General features: G+C 35.9%; 1 protein-coding gene across 2 annotated transcripts; it reads right to left on the bottom strand.

Annotated features, from left to right (window-relative positions):
- Nucleotides 1–3,169: 3,169 nt before the first annotated feature.
- On the bottom strand, nt 3,170–10,501 carry LOC115953099 (carotene epsilon-monooxygenase, chloroplastic). Of its 2 annotated transcripts, none has more exons than XM_031070593.1 (10): nt 9,746–10,501; nt 8,482–8,778; nt 8,197–8,394; nt 7,058–7,159; nt 6,524–6,664; nt 6,135–6,242; nt 5,680–5,762; nt 5,337–5,499; nt 4,925–4,983; nt 3,170–3,576 (listed from the first exon to the last, which is right to left on the bottom strand). In XM_031070593.1, the coding sequence occupies exons 1-10, from the start codon at nt 10,262–10,264 to the stop codon at nt 3,510–3,512; spliced, it is 1,737 nt and encodes a 578-aa protein (XP_030926453.1). In that variant the 5' UTR covers nt 10,265–10,501; the 3' UTR covers nt 3,170–3,509. The 2 variants fall into 2 exon arrangements, with proteins under 2 accessions (XP_030926453.1, XP_030926454.1); XM_031070594.1 differs by lacking the exon at nt 3,170–3,576 and adding an exon at nt 4,501–4,719 and having other exon boundaries at nt 9,746–10,500.
- Between the last annotated feature and the right edge of the window lie 2,876 nt (nt 10,502–13,377).

Here is a 13,377-nt window from a genome sequence, read left to right as displayed (position 1 = left end):
GGTAGTTGATCATGGTACTCATGGTGGACACTCAGAGACGAGCTAAGGTTGTCCGTGGATCTTGTCCATGAAGCTTCATGTTCTTATTCTTCCTCTCCCTTTTTTGGGTACCCTGGTTTTCGACCCCCCCTTTTTGGCGCATAAGTCTTTACATTATATAACCCTTCTCGGTTGATCCTGACCCTCCATCTGTTGATCAGGCAGGTACCTATTCAAGTACTTGTCTCAATAGCCGCCTCCCCCTACTTTCTGTTAGTTACAATAACCGAAACCACACTGTTCAGGAGTCTTTTCCCATCAATATGGCTAAGACGTTTGTGGGCGCATTCAATGTGGAGGTGACGTCTTTTCCTTGAACCACTCCCACTCCGTACCCCCATGTGAGCCCCATTCTACTCGCATTTTCTTCTGGGGGCGCTTTGAAGGCTGCCTTTGATGACATGTCGCTCTTCACTTTGAAATCTTGGGATGCCGAGGACAGGGTCATCCTCGGCTGCATCTCCAGGCTATTTGGTCTTTCACTATTTGTCCTCGGCAACTACTCTCCTCGACGCGGGCCCTGAGTCCTAATGGAAAGTGGGCCGGGTCATAAGTTCTCTGGCCCCACAATAATATAAATTATTTTCTTTTGGACCAATGGCATATCAATGACATCATGCCACTGACATATGGTACTCAATAGTTAAAATTTGAAATTGATAGTTTGAAAGTGACTTTCACGTCGGTTTGGCAAAAGACACAAAAAAACAGAGAGGAAATATGAAAAAGTATTAGAAAAGTTAATATGAACTGGATTAGTATAGAAGGCATCTGGGTGAGAGAGTGAAGAAGGCGAAATGGTGGTGGCAATGTCAATGTGAGCAACAGTAATAGCCTGTTTGGATGAGGGTTTTTTGGATCATATCACTCAGTTTTCATAATTGAGTTCTCAAAACACATAAGTCCCACAAAAAAAATTCTTATTTGGCTTGATTTTCAACCCTTGTTTCCATCGCTCAAAACTCAAAAATTTGAGTTAGAGTGATGGAAATAGGAAACAACAAATGGGTGTTTTCAAAAACTAAGATAGGAAACTCAGTGGCACCAACATAAATATTCGGGCTCTATAAGGCCCATAGCTCGTGTGTTGTCATGTTAGTTCAGAGCTTGTTTGATATTATTGTTGCAAACAACCACAACACCACCACAACAAACCCAGCGTTGCCACAACAACACCACAACAAACCCAGCGCCGCCAACAACCACCGTGAAATTGAAACTTAGCCACCGCCAAAACACCAAAATCAACCCACAAAACCAACCGCCGATCCACACCATCGAAACACCAAACCAACCCCAATCGATTTAACCCAACCCCAACTAATTTAGTTCACACCTCCACTACTCTCCATACCGACCACCATTGGAACTAAGACACAAGAACTGAGGCCGAGAAACAACTGAAACCCAAAAACCCGATCTCAAACCCGATCTCCACTGTGACCCATAACCCGATATCTACCGTGACTTAAACTAGATCTTCACTGTGAAATCCAGCCAACACCCAAATGACCACCACCAAAACCCACCATCACCAATCTGAACCTAGCAACCACTAAAACAACCCACCACTTTAAACCAAATAACCACCGATTCAAACCAACCAAAAACAGCTGAGAAAGAAACAGAGAAGAGAAAAAAAAAATCAAATATAGATTGAAGAGGGGAGAGACAGAGAAAGCTGAGAAAGAAATAGAGAAGAGTGGAAAAAAAAAAATCAAATATAGAGTGAAGCGGGGAGAGACAGAGAAAGAGAGATAGACAAAGAATTTTGATAGAAAAAAGGGAGTGTCAGAGAAATGAAAAAGTGAGAGGATGCCACAGTGGGAGAAGTAAAGCAGAAGAAGATTTTTTGTTAATGAGACGCGGATAGCAACAGTAGGCAACACTGGGTAGTGTCAATTGGTGGGGTCCACAGTTTTGGCAAAATGTTGTAGAGATATGTAACTGAGTTATGAGTCCAAACAGCTGTTTTGCAATTTTTGAGTGAAGGTGAGGTTTGAGTAGGGAGTTATGAGTTTTGAAAACTGAGTTATGAAAACTAAGCTATCTCTAAACCAAACGGGCTCGTGGGAGGAGAGAGAGAGAGAGAGTAATTTTTAGTTTTTAGATTTAAATCTAATTTTGTAACTTTTGGTTTTGTTTCGGTTCGGTACATATTTTTCGGCCGAAATCTAATATTTTCTCCGGAATGGACGAAACGACACGGTATGTCCGGTATTCAAACTAGAATGAAACAAAAGTGTTTCTGTACCGGCAAAAGTGGAGGAATGGAAAATACAGTTACGGTATTGACTCCCTTGTTTTACATTTTTTTTTCTTTTAAAATAATCTAAAAGAAAAATAATCCAACAAGACTAAAAATGTTTTTCCAATCTTTAAAAAATAGAAAATTTATATTTATTATTATTATTATTATTATTATTATTATTCACAATTGACAACATTAAAGTTTTGACAAAAATTATATTCCTAAACTTTCTCAGTTAAGAAATTAAGAATGACTTCAAGAGTGAGCTCATTTGGATCTTTCCCTATATAGATAGCGTGTGCGCTCCACCCACCTACAGTACCATACTACCGTCCACTCTGAATTTTAATCAGTTTATGTAGTTTTTAGATTTTATAACATTTATGTTAATTATTTAAAATTTTTGTAGGCTATTAAATTGACACGGTATTATAAAATTATATGACTTTTTTTTTATTGGACCAACTAATAGATATAAAAAGCTTATGTGATACTGAATGAACACATTAGAACGGGTATGAGTGGAATGGTTGCCAATTAAAACAAATCCTAATATTAGAAGCACACATAAAAATTAAAAAAAAAAAAATCCTGAACTTTATATATTCCAATTTCTTTTTTTGTAAAAATCCATTTTGTAAAAACCCAGAAGAATTTTGTAAGATTTAAAAAACTAGTCACAATTAAGGTTCCTTTTGTTAAGAAAGTCCAAACCCGATGTGTGACTTATCACACACCATCAATCAAATTAGAGCATCACAATATGTTGTGGGATAGTTGTCATTGGGCTCACATGGGCCGGCTATGATAGCCTATGCTATACCTCAAAAAGACTAGTTATAATTAAGGCTTCTTGGAGTTATTAATAAAGCCTAAATCTACCAAATAAATATCCAACGTGGAACTTATCATACAACCACACAACACACTTTTTAAATTCGGGCATCACAATTACTCTCATTGTCAATGTTGCCGACACCACCATCACAATGAATGAGAATACCGATGATAAAATTGACCTACAACGCCTTCGAATCTCATCTTCGAAAACCAATTCTAGAGCGGACAAGCTATTTTGGAACTTGCTTTAACATGGTGGGCCTACCGAAGATACCACAGCACCCACGTGAAAATGCTAATAATTGAGGAAACCAATTCATTGCCTTTTTCCCCCACAAAATCTTGTCACTAGTTTTACGCGTGAAATAATCAGCATCATCTACTTTGATATCACAACATTGATAAGGTATATGAGACATTTCTCCCATAATGATAATATGTGAAACCTGTCTCACATGTAGGACCATATAACACAGAAATATATTATAAAACTAGGAAGCATGAACACAAATACAATACGAGTACAACACAAGCAATTTTTGAAAAATTATAACACAAAACAGTCAGTACGACACAGGTACAACACTCTAAATAAAGTATCCTCACTTCCTAGATTATGTAAAAGCTGTAATTTTGCAACGAGCTAATGGTAACAGGTTGGGTTGGTGCCTAAGGTTTGTTCATGCGATGGACAACAAAACTAACAAAGCCAATGATCATCCATTGTTCTAGCGTCACGACAGGTTAAGCATAGAAACAATATACAAATACATTTTCAAACTACGATAAAAAGACACACCACCTCTGACCTGATCTATTTTCATATACATTTATGAAATTATTTTAAAATCGAAACTGTTCAGATGAATTTAAACAATATAGAGACCACTTTGTTTTTTTATATATAAATATGATAGAATTCTCTCTATTATTAAGCTATAAGACAAACATCAATTTGTTTTTTGCGTAGACAAGATACAAAATTACAAAGTTTGGAGTAAAGTTTAGAGTAATGTTAGGGGCTGGCATGAACAAAAGAGTAGACATATCCTAATGTCTACTGATTCTCACAACCAAAAAAATCTTCTTGATCTGAAATCTGATAGTCTGATTGTATGTTCTATACTGCTGAGGCATAAGACCCATAAGAAATCATTTACACGCATTGCTCAGTAAAGCAGTTTTAGAGATCTGAGATCCCACCAAGAAAGAAGACAAGCCACATGTAGATAGATACTATTGTGCAGCACATAATATGCCCCAAGGAAAGGTAAATTGTTGTCTCCCTTTAAATATATTTTAAGGCAACCAGTAGGTCCTTTGGACTCGAGTTAATACAATTAACCAAACGTGCACATATAATACAAAAGTTTAAGAATATGGATATCAACATATTAATTGTGTAATTTGAAACGTATGCATAACATATAGTAAATTGTTGTGCACATAGCAGTTACTAGAATTTGCAGAAAGCAAACTTCATATCTAAGCAATGCAACTTGAAGTGAGATCAAGATGCATGGCACTGCACTAGCAAGATGATGGAATGATGAATGATGCTTTTTGTTTACCACTTCAATTATTATAGCCTACATTGAATCACTCTGTTGTCAGTCAAAAGTAATAGATAATATTGTCTGTTAATCAAAAGAATTACAACATTAATAAATTATGTTTTCTGGTCAAAAAAATAAATAAATTATGTTTCTTTCAAAACTACTACACATTGCTACAACACTTTTTACCTTAAACCCTTGGATACAATCAATATTTATGTAATACATTACAGCTTACCTAGAAGAAGAGACAAATGCAGATTTTGGTTGCCGTTGGCTCAGTGTCATGTACAAGCCCTGCAACAATAACATCTTTTTAGAAGACATTACATGCTTGGATTAAACATAAGCCAGCTCTAGTCCATGAAATTAAAATCTTTTTTTCTTTATTTTCTATTTGGTTCTTAGTTTTCTTTAAAACCAAACTAGCATTGCAATAATTTATGATAAGATGACAGAAACAAATACTAGTTAGTTCTACAAATGCTACCGTGGGACAAAAAAAAAAAAAAAACTGCAAACCAGACACAATTCATCGTTTCCTAGAAATGGCATCACCAGCAGAGAAATGCATGATATTGTTTGGGATGCAAATTTCTAATTCAGAGTTGAAATCAAGCAATCCCTGTATGATAAATTGGAAACATTACGTTTGTTGTATGTATTGTTGCTCCAGTAGTCATGCTAATGTTTTGGTTAGGAACCAGCTCAAAGTTCATGTGCTGCAGAAATACTGCGAGAGCAACAATAGCTTCCATCAAAGCAAACTGATCACCAACACACTTCCGGGGTCCACCACTGAATGGAATGAATCTGTGGCAATATATTTTACACTATTAGTATTCAGTGCTAAATGGGATATGAAAAAGGTAAAGAATTCATGCCTTGGAGCTATACAATGCATATTTAGGAAAATAGGATCAGGAAATATGAAGTGCCAAGAGACTTAAGTAGCTCTTTTTGCATCTCTGAAGGATATAATAGAAATTTTACCTGAAATCTGTATTTGTTTCATTAGGAACAGGGCCTTCCAAGTCAAATCTTTCCGGCACATACTCTTCTGCTCTCTCCCAAACCTCATGACATCACAATGAAATTGCCAAAAATGTGGAAAGGAGAGGTAAATATTACATCTCAGATTTGTCAAAAGATGCATCAAATTGTCTAGGATAATATTCAATAATCTTTAAATATATATAAAAGTGAGTTTTAGCCCTAAGCGGGAGGGGGCGGGAGGGAGGAAAGATTCAAACTAGTGACTTCTGTTTCAGGAGACGTGCGCCCCCCAGCTGATTGTGCTACTGAAGGCTCCATACTTGGACAACACCAATGATATTATTTTTTTAAAATAAAGAGGAATGGATTCTCACTTGGGTTTTAAGCAATTCACAAAAAAAGGAGTTGCAAATAACCACAAAAAGAGAAGTTTGAGGAATATTAGGTGATACCTTTGAGGAATGATGGATATTATAAACTGATATCATAATGTCTTGACCTGCATTAACCTTGTAATCTCCAGGAAGCATGTCAGCAACTTGAGCTCTTCTTATCAAGACCTGAAAGATTTGGAAGAATGAAACCAACAAGAAATTGAGCTAACAGAATTACCATTTATACTCTTTTCTATTTTGTGATTGAAAAGATTTTGAATTAAAATTCATTTTAAAAGCATGTCAGCAACTTGAGCTCTTCTTATCAAGACCTAAAAGATTTAAAAGACTGAAACCAACAAGAAATTGATTTAACAGAACTACCATATATACTCTTTTCTTTTTTGTGTTAGAAAACATTTTTATTTACAATTCATTTTAAGTGGAAGAGAAAGAATGCAACCTACAGGAGGATGTGGGTAGAGACGGAGAGACTCCATTATGCAGCAGGTCAAGAACTTCAGGTTCTTAATATCTTCATAAGCAGGAGGCCTTCCCTGTAAAACTCTGTCAACTTCCTCTTGTGCTTTCACCAAAGAGATGGAGTCCTGCATTGGAAAAAATAAAATAAAAGAGATGATGAACAATAGGTAGCTGATCTTAAAACCACACCATATGGAAAATATATTCTGCACGCATATGAAGTTAACATAGCAATATATATACATGTTGTAGAGGTCACCAGACCCATGCTAAAGATCATAAGAACTTGGCTATAAGTGGATGAGTACGACAAGGTTCATAATTCACTAGAAAAACTCAAAAGAAGTCAAGAAAAGAAAAGGAGATAAACATAAAATTCACATTACATACTTTTTCTGCACCTGCAACACAGAGAGTCCACCTTTGAACTCTAATTATGTCTAAAATTATCAACGTTTTAAATTGTATGCAACGAAAAACTCAAAAAGTAAAGAGAGATGTGCAAATGGAAAGGCTACCTTACTGAGAAGATAGAGTGTCCAAGTCAAGACTGAACCAGTGGTCTCATGACCAGCAACTAACATTGACAAAAGGTCATCTCGAAGTTGCACACTTGAAACCTAAGACATATAGAGCAACTGTATTAAAACTAAAGGTTAAGATAAAGCATAACTAGAAGAACACAAGCCCCATAAAGACAATGAAAGTCCAGTCAGGCTAATTTCATTATTTAAAAAGAGAGAGAGGGGTGGGGGCTTGAGGGACAATATCAAATCAAAGCATCATTAAATAGAAAATTCTTGCTGAATTTATTATTAAATTTCTTCAAACTTTATAGGGATATACCAATGAAGATGTCTGCCGTATTCAAATGCATGCATATAAAGGATTAAGAAACAAAATTGGTTTTTTTTTTTTTTTTGAAGAAAAAAGGTAGATAAAGTGGTTACACAGCCATTACTGAGAGTACCACCATTTGAGAAATATGACAACATTCATTAAGATGAAATGAATTTCAAGCTCAAATGAGAACTTCTGGCCAGAAACGGGAATAATCAGAGATCTTATCTACAGGCATAGAGTATGAACAACCACAACCAAACACAATTTGTTGAAAGAACTTTGTTATTTCCTCTTTTATGCTTTCATGGTCAAAAGTTTGGAAAATCTTGCAAGATTTATGGAAACCTGAAAACATGAAATTGCCAATCAATAAAAAAAGGTAAAAATGTTCAATATGACATCTCACCTTAAATGAGATGAATGCAATATATATCAATTTTCCACATAAATTTACATAAAAAATTAAACACTGACTCAACAAAGTTCACAAAGAAACTTGCACATTGTATGAAACACAAAAAACTCCCATGTCAACAACAACAATAACAACAAACAAAGCATTAGTCCCAAAATTTTGGGGTCAGCTATGAATCCTCAACATATTAATTAGGATTGGCCATATGCATTCTTTACCTCCGTTTTACTCTATCCAAAGTCATATTCTATGTTACTCCCTTAATTGACATGTCCTTTCATTGCCACTTGTTCACATTTAAAAGCAAGTGCAACCATATAAAAAATGAATGCTTTACCAAAACAACAATGATCAGACACAAAACAAACTATAGATCAGAGATAAAGAACACTAGCAGACCTCTTCTCTGCTTGCGAGCAAGAAGCGAAGGATGCTCGGATCAGCATCATTTACATATTCCTCCTCATTGATTCTTTCACCCTCAGCTTCCACCATATCTTTGCACTTTGCAATAAGTTCTTCAACTGTTCTCCTTATCTCATTAACTGCTTTTTCAGCTTTTATTTGTCTTGGGATTAATTTACAAAGAGCTTTAATCTACATAAAAAATATCATTGGCTAGGTATAAGTATCAAACTGAAAAAATAAATTGAAAATCAAGAACAGTGCAGAAGAATAGCATACCTTCCAATATGGTAATATATCAGTGGAACGAGCCTCTGCCTCTTTCAATGCAGTGTAAACTGCATCAATCACAGGACTATCAGTTGTAAGTGAATCAAAATTGTAGTTGAATATGGACAGGCCAATAACATCTAGGGTTAGTTGACAAAATTTTTCCTCCATGTTTACAGAAGTGCCACTTAGTGCATCGGGTTTGAGCTTTTCCACCAATCTTTCTGCACATTTGCAAAAGACTCGATCAACTATCACTGACAAATACTTCTTGTGAAGAGATGGCACCACAGCCCTACGCCTTGCCTATCACAAACAACATACTAAAATCATCTGTACCATAACCAGTTCTCTGAATTTTTTTTCGTCACTGGCTGAGAGCTTATTAAATTGGGAATTAAAAAGAAGTACATCTAGGTGCATATTCCAGAACACCAAAGCTCCACTTGACTCGTTATATAGACATTTTATTCCATGACATAATCTCTAGCCTATATTATTCTTAAGAATGACAAGCAAGAAAGATATAGTACAAAATCATGTTTAGCCACTAAAACAATAAAGAAACCAGGAGAATTGGGAAGAAAAAAGGGGGAGAGGGGGAGGGACTATAACCACATGTTCAATAAGATGAAATAAAGCATAACACTGATTTTTTTTTTTCAAGCATTTTGTCTTCTTTCTCAATCAACGCCAAGAACCTCTTAAAGTTTTTTTTTTTTTTTTTTGGTATAAGTAAGAAACATAGAAGCTTTAAACAAATAGTTAGGAATCAGCTTCAACATCATCAGTCATATGTTTACTTTCTATTTTAACACCATTGAATCTATATGCAATTTTCAAGAGAGCATGTTTACAGTTCTAATGTTTATGACACTATTTCCCTATAAATATATTCAAAACACACCACAAGATTTTTTTTTTTATGATGTAAAGAAGCTTTCTAAAGAAAAGTCCTTTGTACTCTCCTCTAGTCAGTAAAACCTACAGGCAACTGAGTCCACCCGCTACCGCTAGAACTAGTTGTCAAGGGATTCAAGGGCATTCGTCCCTAATGGGCTAAACAATTAAAATGATGCACCAAAACCACAGCATGACCAATACATTATACATAGCATTATAAAAACACCCATTTATAGTAACAATGTAATTAAACTCTACACATAATTAAACATATCTTCTTCTTTTCTTTTTTTTGAGAATTCATAATTAAACATATTCCTCTCCAACCACATATAAATTCCTGAAACAATTGGATTATAGCAAGCATTACCGTCCAAAGCGGGCCTTCAGCAATGGCAAAACCGGAACCGAACAAGAACTCAGAGACCTCAGCAACAAGACCCTTAGAATACTTTCCATAGTTCCTAAGCACATGCTTAGCAATGGCAGGGTCACTCACCACCACAAAATTTCTAGGCCCAGCAGCAAGGCGATAAACGGGTCCATAATCATTCATCCATTTGAATAGTGGGAGAAAAAGAGCACCACCCAGAAGATCAGACACGTCGTCTAGCTTAGCATTGGCTACAGGGATGCCCGAGTCATCGTCTTTGCTAATGGTCAAAGAGCGAGTGAGTGAAGTGAGCCAGTCTGGGCTAACCCAGGAGGAACCGGCTTTGTTGGTATTGGTGGGTTTGGGATTTGAGGTGGAGTTTTTTTCTGTGGAGGACTTGATGGTGAAGAAGTGAGAGGTGGGTCTGGAAGAAGAGAGAGAGGTGGACCTGGTTGTGGGTTTGAGAAGAGGGTTTGGGAGGAGAGAGAAGGTGGAGAGTGAGAATGAAGAAGGCATAGTGGTGAGTGACAAAGTGAGAATGAGAGTGTACTTTTTTTTTGGGGGGCTTATGTTTGAAGAGGTTTTTCTATAGACCTTTCTTTCTCAGACACCATTGATGGACAAGTAAAAGAGCGTTCAGTGTTTCAGTTCAAGGTTGTGTAACCGTGTGTGTATGTGTGCGACAGGTTGTGGATTGGGTTTAGCGGCTTTTTGGATGCTGCACTCTCAATTCTCAAGATTTCCCACCAACCCGTCACTCGTCTCCATTGGATTAGGCCCTAGAAACTCACTCATTGATGATTAGGAGAAATAATACAATATTTCAGTAATACCAACTCAGTATCTATTTTGGTATTTTTTATCCAGTAAATGAGTAAGACCTGTTTTAAAAAATCACATCAGACTACTCCAATAAATTAATCACAATTTTCTATACTATCTAGAAGATAAATTAATCATTTATTGAAGTAGTTTAATGTAATTTTTTGAAATAGGTGTCACTCATTTATTGGATAGGAAATACCAAAACAGATATTGAGTTGGTATTACCGAAACATGGTATACTTTCTCGATGAGTAGTGGAATATTTATAAGTTGTTAATTAAAAAAAAATTATCATATATTTTTCGATAATGTGTGACAGAGATAATGAGATCTCTCAATTCTTGTAAAGATCTCACTATTAATAAACATTTCATTTGAAGGGTGGTGGAGTCTAAAGTATTACTGTTACACATGGAAAAATGCAAAAAGGGTGAGAGGTGAGAGCATAGGAGGGGCATTTATTGGCACGTGTAGCATGTGATGGTACAAATTGAACATTTGAGTGGTGTACTAGGGTGCATTAAGGGTTTTATGTGATTAATTCCCCACTTAATTGACTACATCGGTATGAGATGTACTTAACAATGTGATCAACGTCATGATCGGAGATGTGAATAGGATGAATCTAACAATAGAAGTGTCTTGGAAATCCTTTATCATTAGAAGAACAAGACCATAGAGTAAGATACTTTAGAGTAAGAGTAAAGGCTTTAATACCATGTTATAATATATGTGAGAGAGAGAGAGAGAGAGAGAGAGAGAGAGAGAGAGAGAGAGAGAGAGAGAGAGAGAGAGAGAGAGAGAGAGAGAGAGAGAGCATAAGAAATATATGGTTTTGCCTAATGACCCACATCCATGAAAGAAAGCCCTTCATTCTTACATTTTCTCTATGCTAAATTACATGCTACAATGAACCCAATAAATGATATTTATAATTTTATAGACTAAATTTTATTTTTTATTAAACCATAGTTTATAGACTTGTAGTATAAGAATAATAATTTATTTGTACACCAAGGGCTAGGCTTGGCCTCGATATCTTTAACACAAACCTTATTACATCATTACTATTGGATTGGGTTGTATTTAGGGTATTTTTCAACTCATCTTGGTTTACTTTAGTTGAGAAAATCCCTAACCCAACATGTAGGGATGCGGTTGGGCTGAGTTGGGCCATTAAGCTAGGTCATTTTATTAGGTCTAATAGAAAGATTGGATTTTCATTACACCCTATATAAGCTTTGTAAGGACACGATTTTGCAACGAACCGTAACTGTATTGGGTTCGCACGTAAAAAGGCCCAAACAATATTATTTGTAGAGCGTGGGTTTGAAATGCTAGGTCTTGGTCACTAGACGGTGGGTTTTTCGTGATGTTCATATATGGTTAAGTTTTCTTCACTCCTGGAGTCTTTCTCCTGGAGGTGGGCTGGGAGGCTCTGGTTTTTGGCCATTTTTCTCAGCCTCCTCTCTAAATTACTTATTTTTCCTTTTATACTAGCCTGCGTTCACTGTCCTTCGTCCACGTATAGGGTCAACCTTTCCAAGACTGATACTTGTCCCATCAGCCCATACCCAAAGTCGTTGGGGGTGGTTGTAAAAGCCGAAAAATACGGATCTGTCAGGTGCAGAGTATTGAATGACAGTAAAGGTAGCTTTCCCTGGATATTTTAGATTTTCTTTCAAGTTGGCCCTATACCATTATTGCCCCTCCTTCCGGTGGGACTTTGGGTCTGCCGAGAACTGAATTGTCCTTGACTATATCCCAAGGCTATCTTGTACTTTATATTATTGAGCTGGGGCCATAGCCCTCCTCGGCTTGGGCCGTTGGACTCCCCACGAGCAAATGGGCCTAGCCCATAAATTATTGGGCCCCACAAGCTTATTATTCAGTAAATTAATTACATGTTCATTTGATATTTCACTTCGCTATAAGTCTTGAAATACCTAAAAAAACTAGATTAACAAATTTAAACAAAGTTTCAAAATCTAAAAAGTACATATATATTTTGAAGTATATATATAAAAAGTACATATGTTTTGATACCACTTTAATAAGAAATTTAAAAAATTGTCAAAAAAATCAGTTTTTTTTTTTTTTTTTCATAAAAAGTTTATAAACCAATGTTCTTAAGGTCCATTCATTTTTTTTTTCTTTGATATAATGGTATGGGTTGAAAATTTTACTATCCCAAACAAATCCAATATGAGATTCGGAGAAAATGTTCAGACCCAACCAAATTCATCAACTCATAAAAAGCCAACCTGAATCATTGAATTGGATCAGATTCAATATATCCACGAGTTGAATGCAATAGTTGTTGCAAAAATTTCAAGTGGAAGGACAGTTCTACCTGCATCATGTCTCTTATCGACAGAGGAAAGATTTGGGCCTTTCTTTCAAATAGGTTGGGCCATGATAATGGCACAACACGTTGTTGGATTAACCTTTGAGGCTCTGCGTGCGTGTCCCCGCACTTCTCTGTGAACTAACTTTTCGAAAGGCTAATGTATTAGGCCCAAAATGAACTTGGTCGTAGAGTGGGCCTTTGAAGTAAAAACCCTACTCTGACTCCCTTTTGACTGATTAATATGTTTGATCCACACAAAAATAAGAACAAAGAGAAAATATGTTTTAATTGGTGCCTCTTTACAATCCTATATTTTACAATTTATAGAAGTTGCAGCTTTTTTTATTTATTTGTGCTTGAATTAGCCCATTAAGGATTAAAATATATTTTAGATTTTTTTTTATTTTATTTTTTATTTTTTTTAGTAATGCTAGGATAGGATGTTACTATAAAT

Source organism: Quercus lobata, chromosome 7 (genome assembly GCF_001633185.2).
Source record: "Quercus lobata isolate SW786 chromosome 7, ValleyOak3.0 Primary Assembly, whole genome shotgun sequence".
NCBI lineage: Eukaryota > Viridiplantae > Streptophyta > Magnoliopsida > Fagales > Fagaceae > Quercus > Quercus lobata.
This window is presented reverse-complemented; position numbering and strand designations above follow the sequence as displayed.

Bases quoted from the DNA above. Each gene is read 5' to 3' on its own strand.
- LOC115953099 (XM_031070593.1), bottom strand. From the start codon at position 10,264: ATGCCTTCTTCATTCTCACTCTCCACCTTCTCTCTCCTCCCAAACCCT. The intron at 5,763-6,134 runs GTATCACCTAAT...TGATGTCATGAG, and splicing joins ATATCCATCATTCCTCAAAG to GTTTGGGAGAGAGCAGAAGA. The intron at 3,577-4,924 runs GTAAGCTGTAAT...CATGTGAGACAG, and splicing joins GCATTTGTCTCTTCTTCTAG to GTTTCACATATTATCATTAT.